The sequence below is a fragment of the Antechinus flavipes genome, chromosome 3, assembly GCF_016432865.1.
Source record: "Antechinus flavipes isolate AdamAnt ecotype Samford, QLD, Australia chromosome 3, AdamAnt_v2, whole genome shotgun sequence".
Classification (NCBI taxonomy): Eukaryota; Metazoa; Chordata; class Mammalia; order Dasyuromorphia; family Dasyuridae; genus Antechinus; species Antechinus flavipes.
Window position 1 is genome coordinate 83,904,605 of NC_067400.1, and position 25,876 is coordinate 83,930,480.

At 35.1% G+C, this 25,876-nt stretch overlaps 1 protein-coding gene across 4 annotated transcripts in view; it reads right to left on the minus strand.

The window, feature by feature from the left end:
• The window catches only part of STRADB (STE20 related adaptor beta), a 50,849-nt gene that overhangs the window by 19,903 nt on the left and 5,070 nt on the right, over positions 1 to 25,876 (minus strand). Inside the window, exons 2-8 of one of the 4 annotated variants that reach the window (XM_051983775.1) lie at positions 16,691 to 16,771; positions 15,973 to 16,099; positions 15,346 to 15,451; positions 14,034 to 14,114; positions 2,781 to 2,883; positions 1,211 to 1,332; positions 194 to 302 (exon numbers count right to left, since the gene is read on the minus strand). In XM_051983775.1, coding sequence (XP_051839735.1) covers positions 194 to 302; positions 1,211 to 1,332; positions 2,781 to 2,883; positions 14,034 to 14,114; positions 15,346 to 15,357 — 427 coding nt within the window. In that variant the 5' untranslated portion in view covers positions 15,358 to 15,451; positions 15,973 to 16,099; positions 16,691 to 16,771. Of the gene's footprint in view, positions 1 to 193; positions 303 to 1,210; positions 1,333 to 2,780; positions 2,884 to 11,549; positions 11,788 to 14,033; positions 14,116 to 15,345; positions 15,452 to 15,972; positions 16,100 to 16,690; positions 16,772 to 25,876 lie in introns of those variants that run through there. The other 3 variants (XM_051983776.1, XM_051983779.1, XM_051983777.1) reach the window with 3 other exon arrangements.

The following is a 25,876-nucleotide window of genomic DNA, read 5'->3' on the forward strand; positions in this document are numbered from 1 at the left end:
CTGAAGAAATTGACAAACCGCTGTAGGATCTTTGCCAAGAAAACTCCAAATGGGGTCATAAAGAGTCATTCACAACAGAAAAATGATTGAAAAGCAACAAAAGTCATAATTCAAAACATTTCTCATTGTTACATAATTTAAGAGTTGAATTTAAGTAATGAAATCTTTTGTTCCTTCATCTCACTATCCTTACCATAAGCCATAAATGGAGAGATGACCCAAAGCCAGCTGCCAGCTGTGAACACTGTCCAGTATGCAGTAATGTTCGGGTGCCGGAAGAAGTGGGAGAGTGTCACTTCATTCTAGGAGATGCAATAATAACAACAAAAAAAGAGAATTTAAAATTTGGAAAGTTTAGTATTAATGATACTAAAAGAAAATTATCCCATTTCCACAGTGGAATGCTATTAAAATTTTCTGATACACATTATATACCTCAACAACGATACTGTTTGAGGATGTATTCTGATGGAAGTGGATCTCTTCGATAAAGGGAGCCTTAATTGATCAAAGATGGACAGAAGCAGCTACACCCAGAGAAAGAACACTGGGAAATGAATATAAACTGCTTGCATTTTTGTTTTTCTTCCCGGGTTATTTATACTTTCTGAATTCAATTCTCCCTGTGCAACAAGAAAACTGTTCGGTTCTGCACACATATATTGTATCTAGGATGTACTGCAACCCATTCAACATGTAAAGGACTCTTGCCATCTGGGGGAAGGGGTGGAGGGAGGGAGGGGAAAAATCGGAACAGAAGTGAATGCAAGGGATAATGCTGTAAAAAATTACCCTGGCATGCATTCTATCAATAAAAAATTATTAAAAAATAAATAAATAAATAAATAAATTTTCTGATACAAATATGACTTTGCTGAACTAGTAAGGAACTCTCCACTTTTATTTTTTCTTTTATACATAAAAGTACGTACCTAAGTACACTAGGTACTTGTACCTAGTATGAGTACATCAACTGAGGAAAACCTGGATTCAAGTCATCCTTCTGATTGCCACTGGATATGTAAGTTTGAGCAAGTCAAACAATCCCTCGGTGCCTTGGCTATAAGATGTAGTTGGGCCTTTCCTCAGTGACAATTTTCAAAACTAAATAAATAACAGGTCAAATACCTCCCAACAAATGTTGCTTACTATCATCTCTTCAGACAGATCTTAGGATAAGTGTTATCAGCTCTGAAATTTGTTTTTTCACCTGCAAAGCTTCCAAATGTTCTTCAGAGCAACTTTCCAGGTCTGTAATTTTTATAGTCACTAACGTTCCACTGGGAGTATGCCGGGCAAGGTAGACTGAAGTTAAATTGTCAAATCCTTTTCCTGTAATCATAAATAATAGCTGATGTTTTAATTCATTTAATGAAAACATTCTAAAGTTCATTTTTGGGACACCTAGATGAAGTATTGGACATCTTCCTCAGTTTAAATGTGGTCTCAGGCACCTGCTAGCTGTATGGTCTTGATCAAATCACTTAACCCTGTCTGTCTCAATTTCCCATCTGTAAATAAGCTGAAGAAGGAAAGTGACAAATCAGTTTCTTTGCCAAAAAAACCCAAAATGAGGTCATAAAGAAGCAGACACAACTAAAACAACATCACAACAAAAAGTCCATCTTCTATAAAAACTCTTTCCTTATCATATGACTTCCTCTAAAACTGCTGAGATTTATAAAATCTGATGATGATGAAAAAATGTTGTTTCAGATTCTATAGTCAAACTCAATCAACAAATGATTCAAAATAAGAAATGTTTTATTGACTACTTCTTTAATCATTTATCAAACTATGCAGAGATTCTGAGAAGAGCTGAGAAAATGTATCTCTTTCCCATCATTGTAGAAGTGGGAGACTATTGATGTGAAAGATTATATAGACTTTCAGATGAGGTCACTGTATTGGTTGGTCTTGCTGAATTATTTTTTTAAACATCATTAAAAGAGAGGGCTCACTAGGTGAGATATATAAGAAATGGTTGTGCTACAAAAATAAAATATGCTGAATACAATTTCTACCATAAAACAGCAATTTCTTAGATATCTTTTCTGAAAACTATAAAACATATTTTCTTGTACTTTTGGGGGAGGAGGAAAAGGGCTTAACTTAAATCTGTGTTTTCGTCAGTATGTGGAACTCTCAGACAAAGGATCCCCTCTACTATTGCAGAATTATAATTATTCTAAAATTTATAATATTAGAATTGCCTAGGAGGTTGAAGTGACTCAATCATGGTCATCCTGTCAATATGTGAACTTCAATCTAGGACTTCCTGGCTTTGGGGCTAGCCCTCTATTTAATATGCCAGAGCATGATTTAAAACTCTTTAAAATATGGCTTATACCTTTTCAAATTTATTTTACAATATTTCCTTTTATACAACCTATGCTTTAGTCAAGCCATACTATTCTGTTCTTTGAAAACATGGTATTCTGTTCCTTATGACTAGCAATGTTTTTAGCAGAAGAAATTATATCCATTGCTTAAGGTCCATTTTAAGATACTACATTTTCCATGAAATTTTAATTTCAAAGATACTGCCTCCGATCTTTGATAGTACTTTTTATCTCTCATATTAACTTGGATGTTTTATTGTGTATATATACTCATTAACACATTCCCATTAGATAGCTGAATTTCTAAAGACTGAAGCTGTGGGATTTTCATCTTTGTGTTTCCTAGGCATCAAGTGTAATAACTAATGTATAACAGGTACCTAATAAATTTTTCTTAACATTTGAACAAATAAATTCACTGAGATTGAGGATTATTACCTATTTCTACTTGGAGTTCATAGTGAGAAACATTAGAAGAGCATAATGGCATTTCATTGCCTCTAGGAGAGGAAGGCACCCAAGAGAAGGTTGGCTCATCTACCTAAACAAAAAAGATTTAAAAAAAGTGATAAATTGATTTGGTTCTTTATGTTTCTGAGATGTATTAAAACACACACTTGATTATATAAAGCATAAATAATTTGGCTTCAAAGTAAAAGCCCTTTAAGTGTATTATGAAAGTTCAGGGAACTATCAACTTTAATACTACAAATCAACAAAGGTTTGGAAGTGAACAAATTAGAAAGAAACAGTTCTTTTCAATTGACAAAAAGGGTTTCCAAGGGAAGCCAGAGCTTGTTGGTTGATATTGGATAATGCAGACTTCAGAGAAAATGTCAAAGAAGCCTGCCAACTATATAATATTGATGAGGCTAGTGGCAGTCAGAGAGTTGTTAAAGTCCCCTTATGGTCAGCGCAGGTTCTTCATGAAAGAATTCATGAAACCCCAAATTATTAATTGGCAAAAATGAAAGCTTATTGTTGGATAGGAAGCCAGTTTTTCTAAAGGACTGACTTCTAGAGTGGCAAAGTCCTATTAGGGAAATGGAGTCTGACACTGAGAAGAGAATGCCTTCTCTGTAGGCAGGGTCCTAGCAGCTGAGCAAGCTGCTTGGGCATTCTGCAAGGAGTTTAGGAACTGCCCTTTAAAAGGAGTCTTAAGGCTTCAGGAAGCCAAGGTTCCCAGGCCTGGATGCTTATTGGTATCTGGCCCAGATCTCCTATTGGAATTAACACTTCAAAGGAGTGCCTTTTCACCATGATTGAATCAAAGGGTCTGGCATCTCCAAAAGATAACTTATCTGGGGGGAGACTCCCAAGGGATTATAGATCAAAAGGGAACACAGTTTTAGAGTGATAACCTTAAAGGGAACAGTTTCCCTCCACCTTTATCCATACTGTTTGTGCTCCTTCTTTGGAGCTTGAATCAGGCTTTTCTGTGTTATAACTTATTAAAAAGGATAACATAATAAAGGATAAAATTAGGCAAACAAATAAATGAGGAAGTAAAGAAGACAGTCTAAAGATAGATAATGACCTTGTGGAAAAAGAGGAGAAAAAACTCTGCTTTGTAAGCTATAGAATAGATTTGAAGAACTTTCCATGAAGGATAATTAGATATTCTGAAGAATCTCTGTGAAAAGCACCCTTAGGGAAGAAGGTGCTAAAATAATTTGCATACAAAAAGAACCTTCTTGATATCACTATGTGAGACTAAGAAAACAATGGTAAAGGCTGTTGGTGGCTCCCTTTTGAAGAGAAAATGACATGAATAACCTAGAAAGATGCTGTTTCCTTTGAATTGATATACAGGTGGTGACAGTGCATTAGCCAAGACAAAACAAACTCACCATTCATCAATGAATTCATATTAGAGTGAATGACTGTAAGGAAAATCATGAAGATTTTAAAATTTGGAGTAGGAAACACTACTTCAGGAAAAGATATTTTCTAATTCTCTTCCCAAAGGTCAGGATTCAATTTACAAGAATTCATCATGTCAGTCTTCTCAAGAAATAATTATGATAAAGAAGGACTTGAATTCAGTGTAAAAGATATGTTCTGGCAGTGTTGCAAGAAGTTTTGGAGAGAGAAAGATCCTTTTTCCCTGGTAGAAGGGAAGGATGCTTCATGGAAGAGGAGAGGGAAAAGGAGAAGGTATCTTAACTGTGGTTTCAAAGGAGAGGAGAAATTTCAGCAGAATGAAATGGGGAAGGAATCCATTCCTTGTGGGACATCATAAGCAAAGACACAGAGATGGGAGATGACAAGATGAGAGTAATTCAATTTGGCTAGAATGTAGAATACTTGAGGAATAGTAATAGTATGAGATAATATTTGGTGGGTTTTGGGGTGTCAGAAGCAAGAGTTTATATTCCATAGGCAATGATAAGCCATTGAAGGTTTCTAAACAAAAGAGCAATATGTATGATCAGGGCACTACATTAAAAAGAACTACCCGGATCTTATATAAGCTCAGGATGGACTGGAAAGAGAATCGACCAAAGGAAAAAAGAAAATGAAAGGATATGGCAACAATCTAGGTGAAAAAAAAAGATGAAAGCCTGAATTAGAGTTGTGGAGAGGAGGCCATGAACTAAGAGACTGCAATGACATGACTTGATAATTAATTAGATGTGTGTTTTAAGGGTGGGAAATTCAACAGAGTAAAAAAAAAGTTTAAAATGGCAGATTATAAGATTGAGTAATGGAAGGGATGCTATTAAGAGAAACTGAGAAATAGGCACATTGAGAGGATAAAATAATGAGTTGTTAAGTTTGAGATAGTGAAATGTCAAAGTGAAGATATCTTACAGACAACTGAATATATGGGTCTAATATGTAGAAATTATATCACATTATTTGCTATCATAGGGAGAAGGAAGGGAAAAGAAGGGATGAAAATTTGCAACTCAAAATCTTTTGGTTTTAATTTTATTTTAATAGTATATTATTTTTCCAGTAACATGTGAAAAAGGTTTTCAACTTTCATTTTTGTAAGCTTTTGAGTTCCAAATTTTTTTTTATCCCTCGCTTTTAACTCCCCCATCACCAATTCAGCAAGTAATCTAATATAGATTATACATGTACATTCATTTTTTAACATTTTCCATATTAATCATATTGGGAAAGAAAAATCAGAATAAAAGGAGAAAAACCACAAGAAAAGGGAAAAAAAGCAAAAGGGGAGGAAAAAAAGATGAAAATAGCATGCTCTGATTCATATTTAATCTCCATAGTTCTCTCTTAGGATGTACATGGCATTTTCCATACAAAGTTTACTGGAACTTGCTTGGATCACTGAATTGCTGAGAAAAGCTAAAGTTCATTATAGTTGATCATTACAATCTTGCTATTACTGTGTACAATGTGGTTCTGCTCACATCACTCATATCTTAGGAAAAATGAAAAATGTGTTAGTAGATTTTCTTACCTGCTCAAGAGATATTAAATGTTATATCTGGGAGGGGGCAGTAAGAATGGGGAGATGAGAATGGGGAAGAAGAGAGCTGGAAATCTGTTCAGTGAAGGGAAAAAAATACCCAATTAAAATGGAAACTCTTAAAAATTAGACACTTTAAATTGAATGAAAGAGGTGTGACAGAAAATAGTAAGGCAAGAAAAACTCAAAATTCTCAGGTGAAAACAAGATAGAAATGAGTTGTGAACAAATTTATCACCTCAAACATATATATCATTTGCATAGCAATAAAGAAATTTTATATTTTAGCACAAGAAATTAGTTAAGAGTCTTGCAGATAGCACTATGATTTGATAGGAAAGTTTTCATCATGACATCATGACATTAATGGATGTCAATGTTCAAAAGAAAATAGAAGGGAAATATAGTAGCATTCACTGTGTGTCATGAAAGTAAATTTATCTATATAAATATACAAGCCTGGACTTCTGGGAGACAGAATATGAAGTGATAAGAAAGCAGTACTCTTTAATTTCCTTTTCAAAAAACATCACTTGAGAATGACCAGCAGGATGAATACAGAGAGGCTTGGAGAGACCTACATGGACTGATGCTAAGTGAGATGAGCAGAACCAGGAGATCATTATACACTTCGACAACGATATTGTATGAGGATGTATTCTGATGGAAGTGGATTTCTCTGACAAAGAGACTTAACTGAGTTTCATTGGAGAAATGATGGACAGAAACAGCTACACCCAAAGAAGGAACACTGGGAAATGAATGTGAACTATTTGCATTTTTGATTTTCTTCCCGAGTTATTTTTACCAATATGTATTGTATCTAGGATATACTGCAACATATTTATATAGGACTGCTTGCCATCTTGGGGGGGAGAAGGGAGGGAGGGGAAAAAACAAAACATAAGTGATTGCAAGGGATAATGTCGTGTAAAAATTATCCTGGCATGGATTCTGTCAATACAAAGTTATTATTAAATAAAATTAAAAAAAAAAAACAAAACATCACTTGACATGCAAAAAAAAAAAAAAAAAACAAAAAAAAACACTCAAAATCCAAAAAACAAAAACCCAACAACCCAAAAGCAATACTATGAAAAAAAAATTACACACATTCAAAGGAATGAATGAGCAACAAAAAAAGATCTGGTTAAAATGAAAGAAAAATGAATTAAAAGGAAAGGCAAAAACATATTTAAACACTACCAACAGAAGGAAAAAACAACAGTTTTCTTGTCAAAATAAACAAATTGGAAAACTAAAGGAAAAAAATTTAAATTAGCAAAAAAAAAATCAGAAAGAACTGAGTACAAGTAAGAAATATTAGAATGGGATGATGATTTAAATTCAAGCTTAGAAATATTCATGGAAAACACAAAACAATAGCCTCAATGAGACAAAATTATTTCACAGTAGGACAAAGTGGTAAAACCACAGAGGAGATCATGTATAATAGGAAATAGGCAGGTTAATGGACATAGTTTAGTTTCTGAATGAATGGCACAGACTAGACTCCTAGTCAGATTTTTATTTTCTTATACATTCAGACAATCATTAAAGAGAAAATGGTTATGTCACAGCTTTTAAAGCAAATATCAAATGTTTACTGTTTCTAAAAACATTATTGTGGGCATAGATCCCTTTTTGAAGGTTATCATCTGTGTGCTTGAAGAAGTTACATACCCTCCCTGAGCCTGTTTCCTCTTCTGTAAAAGGAGAAAGTTGGAATAGATGGCTAAAGAAATTTAGTCCAGATCTAGATCTATGATCTTATTGTACTAAGTAGAAAGATATACTCAGAACATTTTATAGTTAGGGGGAAAAAAATCTGACTCTATGCATGTAAATGAGAAATCTGGGCAGCACAACTAGTAGAGAAAATTTAATAATTATCCATTTTCCCTAATGTCACTGTGAATAAAAGGATTTGACCATTTCAGAAAATCATACAGGAAAATTTTTCATAACTATTGAAAAAGGATTGTAAACTGAAAGCAATCAGAATATCAAATTCAAAGAGATATCATTGCCGATCTTTCCAACAATGAGATGATTCAGACCAGTTCCAATAATCTTGGGATGAAGAGAGCCATCTACACCCAGAGAGAGAACTGTGGGAACTGAGTGTAGACCATAACATAGCATTCTCACTCTTTGTGATTGTTTACTAACATTTTGTTTTCTTAGTTTTTTCTCTCTTCTTGATCTGATTTTTCTTGTGTAGCAAGATAACTGTATAAATATGTGTGTATACATATAGATATAGATATAGATATAGATATATAGATGCAAATGTTTTGTAAATAAGCTTTAATTTAAAAAAAGAGATATCATTGTCAAGACTAAAACAAAATAATTTTTATACATAGGTAATTTGAATTATACAAGATCTTTCTACAAAAATGAGAAATGGCACAAGCTAGAATATGATTCACTGAAAGCTGAGACAAAAGAATTTCAAGTCCAGAAAATCTATGTAATGACTTCTTTTACTTTTTTATAATGCTTGGGGGGAGGGGGGAGATAAATTTTTATGGATATCTTATTTTTAACCTCATTTGCATTTTCCAATATATTTCCTACTAAACAATATTTTCAAGATAAAATGTGACCAATTAAGAATTCACATGATTTTGAACAGTTATTAAGAGAAGAGCAAACTTAAGACAGCTTAGATATTAAGAAGACAGAGCTATGGCTGTATTATGAAGCTAAATACTAAATTCAATGGATTCTTTTCAGCTATGATTACATAGTTATTTTTCTTTTAAATTAAGTAGTTATTTTCTTCCTGTAATTATCAAAGGAAGATAAAAACCAGTCCCAGTTTTTCTTATCTGTAAAAAGAATATAATATGTGCATGAAAGGCATACAATACAAAGAACAACAACAACAACAAAATCTACAGCAAAAAGCAGCTGGAAGTGTCACAGTGCATAGAGAACTGGAATGGAAGTCAGGAAGACCTGAGATCAAATCTAGCCTCAGATCCTTACTAGTTCTGTCATTCTGAGCAAGTCATTTAGCCTCTATTTGCCTCAGTTTCCTTATCTATAAAAGGAGATAATAATAGCATCTACCTTCCAGGGTACCAAAAGATAACAATTGTAAAGAACTTAGTACAGTTCCTGGTACATAGTAAGTGCTATATAAATGTTAACTATTAATATTACTATAAGAATCAAATGAAATGATAATATATGTGAAGTGATTATTAAACTTTAAAGGCCTATAGAAATGTTGGCTAACAAGTTGCTCATAGAAAAACATGGATAAATTTAGAAGGTGACAGAATAAATAAAAATTCACGTTTCTTCTAGCTTCAGAAAGGCTGGTGTTAACATACAAAGCTGAATTGAAATTAGAAAGGAAACTATCATAATTAAGGATATCACTAATGATGAGAGAATATTAAACACCTATGTACCAACAGCATATTACCTAAACTTATGAATGAATAATCAAATGGGTTGCTAAGGATATTTTGCAGAAAATTAATATCTGTGGGAAATTTCACCACACCAATAAAGAAATGATGATAAATTGAACAAAAAGGTTAATAAGGAAATTATAAACTTTAATTGTTTTAATTTATATAGCTATAATTACAAAAACTCATTTCCCCCAAACTCTGTCTTCTTCCAGACTTCCCTATTTCTGTCAAATCATGCTTCTAATCTCTTAGGTTTATAACCTGGCTTCATCCTAAAATGTTTAAGCTCCCTCATCCATTCAATTAGGAAATGAAAAATAGCTCTCATTCTCACTGCTCATCAGAATAAGATCTTACTTTAGATCTCAACTAGGTTATTGCAGTAGCTTCCTAAGTGATCTCCCTCCCTCAAGTCTCTCACAATTATAATCCATCCTATACACTGCTCTTTAAGCAATTTTTCTAAAATGAAAATCTGATCATGTAATTCCCCTATTTAACCAAAGGCAGTTCCTTTCTGATATCTGTAAGATAAAATGATCTCTATTGTTTAACTCAGTCTGGTACAACATAGCCCCAACCTACCTTTCCATACTCAAGAAATGCTGTTCTACCTCCTATACTTTATGATCTTGCCAAACTGAGCTTTTTTCGTATTCTCACTGATAAAAGAAGCCCCTGTTCCAGCTCCAGAAGGGACTCTGAAATGAGCCAGAGTCTAATCACAGGTTACAAAAGTGGTTTTTAGTCTAAGGAGAGTCTGCTACAGAGAGAAGAGAGGAGAGAGAGAGAGAGAGAGAGAGCAAGAGAGCGAGAGAGCTCCAAAGGGGTGTAGAAAATGGTAAGATGCTAGGTTTAAGGAGGTATGGGAATTAATGGGGATGCAGATATATCAAGCGAGGAAACAGAAATTTCAGAAAGTCTAAGCAAGGTCTAGAGTTTGTAGCTGCTGCTCAATGTTGCTTTTAAGGGAGTCAAGGTTGGTTCCTATAGGTGAATGTAGGGATTTATGATTTTCATATTAATAACTGTTTAGATTTGCTGCATCTCCCCCTACTTCCCAGGGACCCAAAAGGTATCCGTCATACCTCTTGACATGTTCACATTCTCTGTTTTTTTTAATAACTGCCAAATGAACCAAACTGGGGACTGCATTCCTGTTCCTGCTACATTAACTCTAATTCTGTACCCTGCTGTGAGACAACCACTTGGAGATTTTTTCTACAGGAGTCAGGAATGCTTGTTGTGAGGTGCTATTTAGGACCTAAGAATGATTCTGCCATGAACCTACCCATGTGGGTTCTTTAAATATATATAAAGCACTGCCTTTGCCCTGGAATGTTAAGTCCTACTTCTCAGGAGAACTTCTACTTGTAAGCATTCTCCTCACTCTGAAATTAATTAAAATTCTCCTTGATCCCTAACTCTCCTATGACTAGCCCAGCCATAAGTTAAAGGCTGGTTCTGGTCCAGTTGACAATATATATTTGTATTTGTTAATTTTACATTTTAAACATTTATGAAGTGTCTACTCTATACTAGGAACTATGACAACCATTAGGGATACAAAGAAAGGTGAAGGTAGCCCCTGCTCTCATGGTGTTCACAATCTAACGGGAAAAACAATGCATCAAAAGGAGCTGAAGGAGCTAAGGAGGAGAGATGGAAGGGTGAGTACTTGGGGGCAGCAGGGTGGGGAATTAGGTGGCTGCTCAGAAATCCCTCCTGAACCAGGTAACATCTCACTATTGTTCTCCATTCTACCACTTGGGAACAGCTAAACAAGTACAGGGCATGACAAGGATGAATTTATGTTAACTGATGCAAAGTGAAATAAGTATAACCAGGAAAGCATGATTCAAAGTATGCAAACACAAAAAAAATCCCAGTAAAAAATCCTGAATTCTGGCCCCTTAGAAAGAAACATGAGAAAGTATTTCCTCATATTCTTTCAGGGCTGGGCAATTATGAGTGTAGAATACTGGGCAATTATGAGTATAGAATACTATATATAATGGCAGACATTTTTAATGTTGATTAGTTTTGCTGAACTGTATTTTCTCCCTTTTTTGTTGTTGTTGCTGAGACAATTGGGGTTAAGTGACTTGCCCAGGGTCACACAGCAAGGAAGTGTGAAGTGTCTGAGGTCACTCAGGTCCTCCTGACTTCAGGGCTGGTGCTCTATACACTGCATCAACTAGCTGCCCTGTTTTCTCCTTTTTTTTTTTTTTTTTTTTTTTTTTTTAAATTCTGTTATATGGGCAGGAGAAGGCAACCTTTTTACTTTTTAATTGATTATCTATCCCACTCTTCACAGTGACTATTCCAAACCTTCTTGTTTCTCCTCAAGCCTCTTGTGGCAAATCTCCATCATTTTTTCACCTCAGAACCTAGGATATCCACTGAGAATTTTTTCTCTTTCCTTTCATATTTCATTCTCTCTGCTGTCATCTCTCCACCATCCCTTCCTTCACTGTAGCCTCTGATGAAGTGAGCCTTCTTTGTACCACGGTCAACCCCTTCAAATGTTCTCCATTCTATCTCCACCCATATCCATCTTCTTCTGGACCTATGATTTAATTAGCATATAGAACTCTTGGTGAGGAAATCCTTTGACCATTGTAGTTTTGCAACTTCTAATGTTAAAGAGTTCCATTGAGATATTAAATGAATTGCTCAGGATAACAAAGCCAATATCTTTACAAGTAGGGCCTTGACCCAGGTTTCCTGGCTAGAGACCAGTGTTCTATCCACTACATCAAGCAACTTCTCTAGTTCTCAAGGTTGGCCAAGGCACCTCACAATCACCTGGTGATGTACTGGGAATAGAATATGAAATTTAAAGTAAGAGAACCTCGATCTGAATCCTGACTCTACCACTCGGTATTAATATGACCTGGAACAAGGCTTTTAGTCTGGTTGGGTCGCAATCTCTAAGGACCCTTACAGCTAGAAATCTATGGTCTTGGGAAGGAGAGAATATAAAAATACACCCTATGTGGGATAAACATTTTGCTTCCTCCCCAATCTCCATCCCTCCCCACCCCCAGTTAATCTCAGTGTTCTTGGAAGCCTCTCATACACTGGCTGTCCAGAGATCTAGGAACTTGAGGGATCGCTATCACGGATGTGAGTGTTGGGCTCTTTTTTTGGCTGAGGATCTCTAATGCCTGTTTTTCTCTGCCATTCATGATTCCCTAGGGGCTAGATTAGGTCCCTGGGGCTAGATTAATGCACACAGTGCCAACACCATAGCTTCATCCCAAGTTGGCTGTGGAGAGGCACATCCAGAAGATACCAACATAATCTAAATGATCAAGTTTCTGACAGATAAAAATACCCTCTAGCATCCTAAGGCTCAAGATATCTACTGGATATAAATATTCTATAGTATTTTAATTTAAAAAATTCTACAATGAAGAAAGCCCTATACTATTAAATCATAGTTGATGTCCTTGGAAGTTGGGAAAAAGTGTCTCCCTAAACCATTCAGTGGATCAGCTCTTTTCAGTTCTAAGGTAAGGAATATCAGTCTTTCCACTCACTTTTTACTACTGATTTTTCTTATAATTTCAAGGCTCCTCAAAAGATCAAGTGTAAAGCTCCTAGAATATGAATTTTGGTCATGAATCAACGATCACTTCATTGATTGTGCCTATTGTCTTGTTTTAGAAAGGCACTTGAAAACATTCATGATATCCTTTTAGAAAACAAATCTGTGCAGAGCAAAAATATTATCAGGATGACTTATAAGTACTGAATCCCTTTGGGATTACAACTAAATAGATCCAAGTGAGCCATATGGGAAAGACAATATAGTACTGTCATCAGACAACAAAAAACAGTTTATAGTTAAATCTCACCTCCTTCTCTACTTTATGAAAATAGCTTATATATGTTTCCATTTCTAAGGTCCAAGTTACAGCAATAGAAGCTAAATTTTGTCCTTATAAAAGACAGAGGATAACATTTCATCATACATTAATCAGAGAGTGTCAGGGCTGTTCTAAGCATTATATGCTGTTTCCTGTTTACAATAATTTACATAAACAAGGTAAACTGTAAATTGTCTTGTAAAGGAGGGAATATAAGTATGCACTCTATGGTGGGATAAGCATTATACTTCCTCTCCAATCTCCATCCCACTCTACCCCACCCCCAGTTAGTCTTGGTGTTCTTGGAAGCCTCTCATGCATTGGTTGTCCAGAGATCTAGGAACTTTGAAGAATTGATGTGAATATCTTTTGGCTCAGTAAACTACATTTTCTGTAAAAGAACTGAATGATATTATATATGTAAAGATGGTATGCTTATTTGTGTTTTTCCTAGTTTGGCTTTGAGGATGGAAACAGAAAATACAATTTTTTGAAATATAACATAGTTCCAGTTAGAACTGTGAAAGATGCTGTGACAAATGCATAATTTTCCATGCTTCATATTTAATAAGAGTTTGGAGACGGCAAAGATGAAGGAACTTGCTATATAAAGTACTATATAAATCTAAAGGTCATAATAAAAATAGAAAGGGAGGGATACAATGTTACAGTAAATTATATTGTAAATTATCATAATTAGTACTAGAACAACTAGTAAGACTTTATTATATTATTTCATAAACAATAAAGAAAAGAAAAAATGAGCAAGTCACATAGAGAAGAAAAGCCCTATGTAATTAAATTCATTCTGATAATCATCTGTGTAACATTTTTACTAGATAAATTTGTAGATTAAAGAAGAAAACAAGAGAATACTTTAGGACCCAAACATATTAATAATTTATTTTAATAATAATATAATACAAATAATTATTCTTACCAAGTATTGGTGGATGCTTGTTTCAGACTGACTTTCAGATCTGATTGATTCAACTTGTGTCCGTGAGGTACAGAAACAATCCTTAAAAAACCAAAACTATATTAATAAATGGTGGGGTAGGGCAGTAGGAGAATAATAAGATTCTAACAAACCTGCCGGCTAGATGAAAGTAAGAAGCATGAGGGCACTTTACCATGAAGATCAGGCTTAAGATGCTAAGAAATTAAATATAAGCCTTAAAATGAATGTGGGTAGTAGAGCTAGTTATTCTGATTAAATCTCAAGTCTTTTTTTCTCTTCTCTTTTCTTGATTGCATGGTTCTGGGTTCTATTTTCTCTCCCCTTTTTTTCATTTAGAATGGCTCTACTTGAGCTGAATAGCTAGATATATTTCTGCTTATTATTCTCAGGTAGTCTGTTACCATCTTACATTTATTTATATAATCTTTTCCTTTTGAATCACTTTTGCTTCTAAAAGTGATAATCATAATAACTACTATTTATATAGTACTTTAAAGTTTATCCTTATAGTGACTCTGGGAGATAGATGTTAATATTATTCCCATTTCACAGATGAGTGAACTAAGTTAAGCACTATGACTGCCAAGGTCATACAGCCACTAAATATCTGAAGTGACATCTGGATTCAGATCTTCCTAACTCCAGTACTAGCACTTCAGCTCTTACATCACCTAACTATCTCTCAGCCAGGGACAAACCCTTAATTGTACATTCTAACTTGAACATTTTAAATAACAGAAAACCTCTAATTTACATTCTTCTAAAATCTCTGCCTTTTTCTCTCTAGGATTCATAAATTCTCATTCATAGACTTCATTGAAATTAGATAGAGGGGCTCTTTGGTTAATTGATTTATCTGTTTTGTTTTAGAGGAATTTATTCACTATACTATTTGCTTTCATCAAAGACCCAGTTTTCTTCTCTCTTGCTGCATATACTTTATAAAAATCCCTTATTAAACTGAAATGATCACAGATTCTGAACATGTGGATTTCAGTCTATGGTAAGCTGAAGATAGAAGAAAGGGTATGATTAACAACCAACTAATACAAAGAAAATAGTGTGTATTTAATGGTGATATTGTATCATATTCTTAATATGTTTAAGGACACGGTTTTCAAACATTTTGATAGTAGGTATTTATATTCCTAGATTAATGTCATATTTTTAAATGAGCCATATATTCTAAATACACTTATCTAAAGAGATCTCAGTACCTCATTTGACTTATCAGTGGTTGCAATCAACTATGAAAAGCACAAAATAAAATGCAAAGCAAATGAAAGCTTACCAGAAGAGACATTGAATCACTTTAGTTCACAGAAAATAACATAAATCCATCTAATTTATAGTTAAGAATTTCATCTTTATTTCCTTTCACAGGAAGTAGAATTTTCCTGTTACAAAACAAAGATATTATGTTTACAATTTATATCTTTATATAATTATGTAATAATTATAAAATACATAGTACACATTTTTATAAAGCACCAATGTGAGCTTAGATAAACAACCACCTTTCTGAGGCCGTTTCTCTACCTGTAAAAGAGATTGTGAGACTAGAACACCCATAGACTCCCCTTTTCTCACCAGTTCTAAATCCTATGATACTACAAATGTCTAGAAATATATTATATCTATCTTTTATAAAGGAAACAGATCTATTTCATCTGTAGCAAAAGACCCCTAATTTGTGACATTGGCTCACAGCTCATTATTTTTAGCAGGATCTTGCAATCACATATTAAGGGCAACTAAAATTAGTGTAGGCTATACATTGACAGTGTTTTCATGTTGCCATATCATGTCTGGAATTACAACTACAAAGATTTTTTTTTTTAGTCTTCAGGGGAAAACTTTTTTTGTGGGTTCATTTTTTTCTTTCTCAATATCGGGAATATCTGGTTTCAAATCCTACCTCAAACATTTTCTGGTTGTGTGACTCTGGACCAGTCAGTTAACCCCTCCTGGCTTCAGTATCTCAACTGTAAAATGAGATGGTTGGATTTGATGTCCTCTGAGGTCCTTCCAGTTCTAAATCTATCCTGTGGGAGAAAAGCATGAGAACTATTATTTTATTTCCCAGTAGTCAGAAAAAGTTCTCATTAACCCAAATTCCTATCTCCTGGGTACTTTCTGACAGATACAGGAGAAAAGTATATATTCATTTGTATGCAGCTCATGATCAACTTCAGTTCAGCAAATTCCCAAACTGATTTTTTTGTTGTTTTCCAGACATATCCAATTCTGTGACCATTCAGGATTTTCTTGGCAGAGTAGTAGAGTGGTTTGCCATTTCCTTCTTTAGTTCATTTTACAGATGAGGAAACTGAGGCAAACAGGGTAAAGTGACTTGTGCAGGGTCACACAACCAGTAAATGTCTGAGGTTAGGTTTGAGTCTTTCTGACTCCAGGCCCAGTGCTCTATCCACTCTACTGCCCAGTTGCCCCTCCCAAAATTTATAAAACTTCCTAAAACCAAAAACTGTTTAACTTCCACATCAAAGATGTATAAGATATCTGTTCTCTGATCTAAAGAGAATCAGAAAAAGCACAACATTTGTAGATTCGGATTACAAAAAATGAGAATATACACATCCCACCCCTGCCACCATAAGATGTTTCTTACCACCTACCAACATCATCTCCATCATCTAGATTGCTTCTTAGTTATTTTATTTTCAGAAATCTCAAAAAAGGGAAGGCACTTAAGATACCTAAGTAAATTGAAAAGAAAAAAAAAGTTTTCAACAAAGAAACATTGATAACAGCAGTTTCCAAACCTGTTATTATTCTCAATTTCCTTATTTGTAAAATGAGGAAGAGGGATGAATTGGATGGACCGAAGTCTCTTCTTGCTTTACCTGAAGCTATAATCATTATGAATAGGTGCCCAGAATATAGCAGATGTTTAATAGCATTGGTGGTAGAAATATCACACACACACAAACACACACACACACACACACACACACACACACACACACACACAGAGAGAACACTAAGGGGTCAACAGCTAGTCCCAATTATCATGTAAACACTCGCACTTATAGGTCAATTTTACAAAATAAAAGAAAATTTTCTCCAACAACTGCTTTGTTGTTATTGCTCTTCACATACTGTAAAGGAACTTTATACTAGAAAGTTCATTGTCAATTATAGAATCATTGGGGGAAGAAAGTTAGCTCAGAGACAAAGTCCAGCCTAAAGCCAAAGTGGGAATATGCTCAGTCATGGCTAGAAGAAGTAATGGAGCTATTGCTCACAGGTCTCACGGATGGGGTGTGGATGGAGCGGTAACCCATCCCCTCCCAAGATAATTCACTGCCACTTGCATATCTTTGGTAGTTCAGACATTCCCCCTCAATTCCTACCCATCATCCCAACTTGGAGACCAAGTTTTGTTGTTGAGTTGTATCCCTGTGAAACCTTTGAGAGGTTTTCTTGGCAAAGACAGTGGAGTGGTTTGTCATTCTTTCTCCAGCTCATCTTACAGATGAGGCAACCAGTGTTAAGTGGTCTTGAGTCATACAGTTACCAAATGGCTGAGGCCAAATTTAGATTCAAGAAGATGAGTTCTGACTCCAGCCATTAAACCCCAAGCTGCCCTCTGAAGTCAAGCAGAAAAAGTCTAATACCTTTTTCACATAATAACTAACTGAAGATAGCTTTCCTATCTCCCTCAATTCTTTCTTTCTTTAGAAAATCTCTCCTAGGACTCCTTAGGACCACTCTAACAAGCCCTACCCCAGGAATTTCAGCTCCTTTTTATGTATAATTTCTCCACATTAGAGTGCAATCTACTTGAGATCAGAAGCTAATTTTCTTTTGTGTGTGTGTGTGTGTGTGTGTGTGTGTGTGTGTGTGTGTGTGTATTTGTTCTCCTAGTATTTAGCAAAATGCCTGGCACACAATAAACAATAAATGTTTTATCCACATAAACATTTCTTACATGGCATAACCTCAGTACCCTTCCTTAGCTGGTTGTTTTCCTCTGGACATTCATCAACTTGCCTATTTTTTAAAAAATGATAGCTTTGAAGCAACTAGATGGTGCAGTGGTTAGAACACTGACCCTGAAGTCAGGAGGACCTGAGTTCAAATATGGCTGACATCTAATACTTCCTAGTTGTGTGACCCCGAGCAAGTCACTTAACTCCAATTGCTTTAGTCAAAAAAAAAAAAAAAATAGCTTTTTGCTTTTCAAAATACATGCAAAGATAATTGTAAACATTCACCCCTCCTTGCAAAACCTTGTGTTCCAAATTTTTCTACCTCACCCCCTCACTTCCCCTCCCTAAAACAACAGCAAGTAATCCAATATAAGTTAAATATGTGCAATTCTTCTGAACATATTTCCACATTTATCATGTTGCACAAGAAAAATCAGATCAAAAAGGAAAAAAGTAAAAGAAAAAAAAAAGCACAAGCAAACAACAACAACAAAAGGTGAAAAAATTATGCTCTGATCCACACTCAAGTCTCCACAATCCTCATTTTCCATCTCCTGTCTATTGGACTTGCTTTGAATAACCGCATTGTTGAGAAAAGTCAAGTCCATCACAGTTGATCATCACATAATGTTGTTCTTGCTGCATACAATGATCTCTTGGTTCTCCTCCTTTCACTTAGCATCAGGTCATGTAAGTCTCTCCAGGACTTTCTGAACTCAGCTTGCTGATCATAACATTCCATAGCTTTCATATAACTTATTGAGCCATTCCCCAACTGATCTGCTTTGTTGAAAACAAAGAAAACCCATTCAATTTCCAGTTCCTTGCCACTACAAAAAGAGCTGCTACAAACATTTTTGCACATGTGGATCCATTTCCCTCCCTTAAGATCTCTTTAGGATACAAGCCCAGTAGAAACACTGCTCGATCAAAAGGTATACACATTTTGATAGCCCTTTGAGCATAGCTCCAAATTGCTCTCCAGAATAGTTGGATTAGTTCACAACTTCACCAACAATGTATTAGTGTCCCAGTTTTCCCACATCCCTCCAGTCTTATTATCCTCTTTTCCTGTTAGCTTAGCCAATCTGAGAGGTGTAAAGTGGTACCTCAGAGTTGTCTTAATTTGCATTTCTTTAATCAATAGTGATTAGAGCATTTTTTAAATATGACTAGCAATAGCTTTAATTTCTTCATCTGAAAATTGTCTTTATATCATTTGATCAGTTATCAATTGGGAAATGGCTTATATTCTTATAAATTTGAGTCAATTATCTATATATTTTAGAAATAAGACCTTTATCAGAAACAATGGATGTAAAAAAATTTTCCCCCAGTTTTTTGCTTCCCTTCTAATCTTGGCTGCATTGGTTTTGTTTGTAAAAAAAAACTTTTTAATTTGATATAATCAAAATTTTCCTCTTTGCATTTCATAACGTTCTCTAGTTCTTCTTTGGCCATAAATTCCTTCTTTCTCCACAGAAAGAGAAAATATCTGGAACACAAATCTTACAGAAATTAATGTTGAAAACTATCTGTTCGTGTATTTGGAAAAAGAAATGCATCATAAGCATATTTTTAAAGTATGTCATGGATTCTATAGGGTAGAGGTTTTGTGAAAGAACACTACAGGCATGAATACAGCCAGCACAAAAGGCATAGAGATCGAAGTTGGAGCATCATGTGACAGAAAGAAGAAACAATTGACATTCTACTGGTCTACTGCTATTTTCAAACTGATGTCTGCTATTGATATTTCTATCTAGACAAGCCTACTGTTGTCTGCTATTGATATCGCTACTGGGACAAGCCATCTAGCTGTTAGTCCTAATAAATATCTCTATCAAATCATGACTCTCCCTCTTATTCTTTTAAAAACAAGTTGTTAGAAGCACAGAACTTGATACTCATTCCTATTACATTTCAGACACTCAGATTCAACCACAATCTTTTTGGATCTATGTAAAACATTCCTCTCAGCTTCTCCTTACCCTCAAATACTAATAAAAATGTTAATCAGCACAAGGATCAGTATTCAGGATAAAAATAAGGAAACTACTTCCTGGGCTCTTGGGATTCTGCTTAAGAGATGTTCCTATCTGGCACTCTAGGCAGTTTTTCACTCTGGCTATCTTACTGTTTGGAGCCATAGTGCCTTTCCCTTCTCCATCATCCTCCAACTCAAATCAATATTGCCAACATTACCACCAGAAAGGGTAAGTCAATCTGAACCCCTCATTACTCACCACACTTTTTTATTCATTTATTTTAAACTTAAATACAAAATGGGAAAGAAAAAAAAAAAAACTTTGCCATATACATAGCAAAACATAAAAGGATTCAAAATATAAAAGCAATAAATTTCCATTTTAAGAAAGCCTATATAATAAATACTACTCAGAGCTGTCCATCTTTTCTTTGTTTCCTTATATAGGTGTTTTCTTTTGTACTGTACACTTTTTTCTTTATCCTTTTTTCTTCTCTGAATTCAGACTTTAGCCTTCCTATATGTTGTTTACTCTTTATCCCATTCCTCTACATATCTTGTTCCCATTAATCTATATACCCTTCTATACCTCTCATCTTATTCCCTCCTTATTCTCTTTATTTCTTTATAAATTTAGAAGAATTTTATTCCTTTCTAAATATATGTTGTTCTCTAACAGATCTGATGTGAGTAGGATTCTAAAAATCCCTCTCTTATCCTGTCCCCACTCCCTATTATTCTCAATTATAGTAGAGTTCTAGAACTACTAGCCCTGCTCCCCCATCTAATTCTTCTGGGTCAGTTTTTCCTCTCACAGATCATTTGTATAAGCTACTCTTTTTACTTTTTCCTATATGGTTTTGCTTTTTGGAATCACATCAAACTCAACTCTACCCCAATCTGTCTTTCAAATTACTCAATTACTAATGGCAATCTTAAAGATCAATGTCTAAAACATAAAGTTTCTTCTTATTGAATAATTAATTTTTGATGTTGCCTTATATTTTTCTTGGATCTTCTATGTCAAATTTTCTATTGAGTTCAGATCTTTTTGCAACAAAATCCTGAAAGTCTAACAATTTCACTGAATATCCATTTCCCCCATTTAGGATTATGTTTAACTTTTCTGGGTATGATATTTTTGGCCATCACTCCAGTTTTTCTGCTCTTTGACAGTATTGTAAGACCTGCAGTCTTTCAATGTAGCTGCTCCTGGATCTATTATAATTCTAATTGTGGTTCTGCCATATTTTAAATGTTTTGTTGTTGGTGCTGCTCTTAATCTTTTCTCCTTGATCATGGGGTTTTGGAATTTGGCTACAATATTCCTATAAGGTTTCCTTATAGGATCTCTTTCAAGTGGTGATCAATGGATTTTTTTCTATTTCTACTTTCCCCTCTTCTTCTACGATTTTGAAACAATTTTAATTATTTCTTGTATTATTGTATTAAGATTCTTTTTTTGGTCATAGCTTTGAGGCAGTCCAGTTATTATGGTTTCTCTCATCTGTTTTCCAGATCAGTTATTTTCCCCACATCTCACATTCCCTAATTTTTTTTTCATTCTTTTTATATTATTTTACTATTTCTTGGTCTCTTATAACTTCACTGGCTTCCCTTGTCCACTTCTAATTTTCAAGGAATTGTTTTTTTTAAGATTTTGGATCTCCCTTTTCAATTGGTCGACTTCTTTTTTAGTCTTTTTTTTTTTTTTCCTGGATTGTTCTTTTTAAAAAATTTTTTTTCCCTCAATCTCTCTCATTTGATTTTTGAGATATTTTTTAATTATTCATGAATTCTTTTGGGGCAGGTGACTATTTAACATTACTCTTTGGAATAGGAAAGTCTTCTTTTGTTTCAGTATCTTCTTTTGAAGATGAACCCAAGTCATCTCTATTACCAAAGTAACTTTCTACAGGTGCTTTCTTTCTCCTTTGGCTGCTTTTTTTTTTTTTTTTTAAATAGCAAGTTGTTAGTGTAATCACCTCTAGTTCTTGGATGTGGGAGATGGTGGTGCCTCTGGACTCAGATCCTCCTTCAGTTCTTCCCTCAGGCCTGGAAACCAAGTACTCCACCCTCCTGAAAGTTCCCAAAGTCAAGAGAATTCCTGTCTTGTTCCTTTCCCTGAAGTCCCTTATTAGCAGATTTCCTTAATCTTCCCCTACTCCCCACAGTCCCCTGGAAGTTAAAATTCCTATGACTTAGACTTCAGCTACACCCCAAGTCAGAGAGCAAGCCCAGGGCTTGCTGCTTGCTGTTTCAGTGGAGCTGGCCCGAAGTTTATACTTCATACAGGCCAAACCTACCTCCTGATATCTTCAGATCTTCACAGGTGGGAGATCTTCACAGGAGGACTACAGTTCTGTCCCAACTCTGGTTTATGCTCCACCCCCACGCAGTGGCAGCCCAAGATGCTTCTGGTCAGCACAGTTGTACTTAGCATCCCTCAACAATGGAAAGTCCTTCAATCTCCTACTCACCTGTCAGACCCTCACAATCAAAGTTTCTAAGGCTGAGGCCCTGTCTAGGACTTGTTTGAGTATTCCAGAGAAGGGGCCTGAAGGTGTTTTCACTTCACTTAATCCAAGCCTCCATCACTGAAGGTTGGTTCCTTCCTGGGATGTTCTTAAGCTCCTGGAGTGTTCTCAAGAACAACTGCTTTATTCTGACTTTTGTTTATTTCTGCTGTTTTACATTTCCTGTCTTTTTTGTGTGGAGGAAATTTAGAAAGCTGAAAATTTTTTCACCTCCTTTGCCATCTTCCCAGAATCCTCTCTCAGAGACTTAAGTTTAACAAAATATACCAGAGGAAATTCTGGAAAGATGATCAAATAAGGGAGAAAATTACCTGACTCTTCAAAATTCTCCCACAAATAATTTACAATAATGCCTCAAAGTGAACTTTAGAGTACCAGACATAATTACAAGTCAGGATAAAGCAGTTGTCCAGTCCAAGACAACATGGGAGGACTTCAGGAAAAGCATATCTTCCCACAAGGTCTGCACAGATTAAAGTGCAGATTCCTTCAGGCAGATGCCATCAAATCAACAAACAACAAACCTGAGAGGCAGCCTCAGTTTCAGGAACTTTTGCCCCACAAATACTTCTGATGTCACACAGTTGATCAGAGGATGATTGCTAGCTAGGGTTCCAGGTGCACTAACCACACACAGGAAATGTAAAACAGCAGAAATAAACAAAAGTCAGAATAAAGCAGTTGTTCTTGAGAACACCCCAGGAGTTTAAGAATATCCCAGGAAGGAACCAACCTTCAGTGATGGAGGAATTCCATTCCAGTGATGGAATTAAGTGAAGTGAAAACACCTTCAGGCCCCTTCTCTGGAATACTCAAACAAGTCCTAGACAGGGCCTCAGCCTTAGAAACTTTGATTGTGAGGGTCTGACAGGTGAGTAGGAGATTGAAGGACTTTTCATTGTTGAGGGATGCTAAGTACAACTGTGCTGACCAGAAGCATCTTGGGCTGCCACTGCGTGGGGGTGGAACATAAACCAGAGTTGGGACAGAACTGTAGTCCTCCTGTGAAGATCTCCCACCTGTGAAGATCTGAAGATATCAGGAGGTAGGTTTGGCCTGAGTGCAGTCCCAGAGGGGCAGGGCCTCCCTGACTTCAGTCATTTGTGGGAAAACAAAGTGTCTGATTTCAGTTTCAGTTTTTTTGAGAGGGATAAATTGAAGCTTGAATGCGTAGGGATTGCAGGGAATATGAATGTGTGTGGTAATAGCATTGCTGGGGGCTCTGGTCATGGCTGAGTAGAGAGGATCAGGCCCTCAGAGAGATCTCAGAAAGCAACAGGACAAAAAAACCTAAACTTGAAATATCATCTGGATTTAGAGCACCCAACTATAACAAAGTTAACAGCCCAAAATAAGGAACTAAAAAAATAAGTCAGCAAAAGAGATCATAGAAAGCTACTATGGTGATAGAGAAGAACTAGGTTCAAATTCAGAAAAAGACAGTGAAGTTAAAACAGCTATTTTTACTTCAAAGAAAATATCAAATAATCATAAGGCCCAAAAGTGCTTTGAAAAGCTGAAAAAGGACTTTAAAAACCAAATAAGAGAGGCTGAAGAAAAATTAGGGAAAAAAAGTAAGAGTGATGTAAGAAAATTATTTTTTTAAAAAAGGCAACCAATTAGAAAAAGACATCCAAAACCTCCTTAGAAATTAGAATTGGACAAGGAAAAGCTAATCACTTCATAATAACACAAGAAATAGTTTGTTTGTTTTTTAATGAAAAGAATGAAAAAATAGAAGAAAACTGAAACATCTCATTAGAAAAACAACCTAAAAAATAGATCAAGGAGAGACAATATAAATATGTTAAAGTATCTGAAGATTATGATTAAAAAATTGTCTAGACACTCTACTCCAAGAAATTAAGGAAAAATTCCCTAAAGTTTTAGATCTAGAGGGTAAAAAACAAAATTGAAACCATCAAGTACCTCTTGAAAGAGAACCCAAGATGAGAACTCACAAGAATATTATAAGAGTTTCCAAGATCCCAGATCAATGAGAAAATACTAGCAACTAGAAAGAAATGAAATAAATATTGTAGTTACAAACAGGAATAACACAAGATTTAGCACTTTCTACCAAAAACTCAAAAGGGCAAGGAACATGATATTTCAAAGAGCAAAGAAACTAAATCTGTAATCCAGCAAAGTTGAGTGTAATCCTGAATGGATTTTTTTGGATAATGTTAATGGATATTTAATTAATTAAAGGAGTTTCAGTTAATTCATGAGGAAAAGTCCAGAACTGAACAGAATATCTGACCTACAAAAATAAAGTAACATAAAGGTAGACATATTAGACCAATTAAAGGACTTTAATAAGATCATATTGTTTACTTCTTATATAGGAAAACATCATTTGTAACTCTTAAGAAAATTTTGTCATTACTATGGTAGTCTGAAAGAGCATATGTAGATAGAGAGCTTAGAATCGAGTTGAGTAAAATGGGAAGATCTTAAAAAATTAATTTGAGAAAACAAATATAAAATGAAGCATTTCTCTCATACAAAATAGCCACGAATGGAAGAATTGTTACAGTGAAGTGCAGAAGGTGGTGGAGGGCTGGTAATTCTAAAATCTTACTCTTATCAGATAAGAACTGGGTTAAAGAGAGAATATAATACATCTAGAAAGATATAAAAGTCTTTTTTCTTATTAAATCTTTTTATTTTCAAAACACGGGCATAGATAATTTTCAACATTCACACTTACAAAACCTTGTGTTCCAATTTTATTTCCCTCCTTTCCCTTCACCCTCTCCCCTAGATGGCAACTAATCCAATACTTTAACCATGCGCAATTCTTCTATACATATTTCCACAATTATTATGCTACACAATAAAAATCAGGTCAAAAAGGAAAAAAAAAATAGGAGAACAAAATGCAAACACAATAAAAAAAAAAAAAGTGAAAATACTATATTGTGATCCACACTCAGTCCCCACAGTTCTCTCTCTGGGTGCAGATGACTCTTTCCACCACAAACCACTGGAACTGGCCTTAATCACCTCATTGGGCTCTTTTGAGAGCCCCGTCCATCAGAATTGATCATCATATAATCTTGATGTTGCTGTGTATGATGTTCTCTTAGTTCTATTCATTTCATTTAACATCAGTTTATGTAAGTCTCTCCAGGCCTCTCTGAAATCATCCTGCTGATCATTTCTTATAGAACAATAACATTCCATTATATTCACATACCATAACTTATTCAGCCATTCTCCAGCTGATGGGCATCCATTCAGTTTCCAAGTCCTTGCCACTATAAAAAAGGCTGGCACAAACATTTTTGCACATGTGAGTCCTTTTCCATTTTTTATGATCTCTTTGGGATATAGACCCAG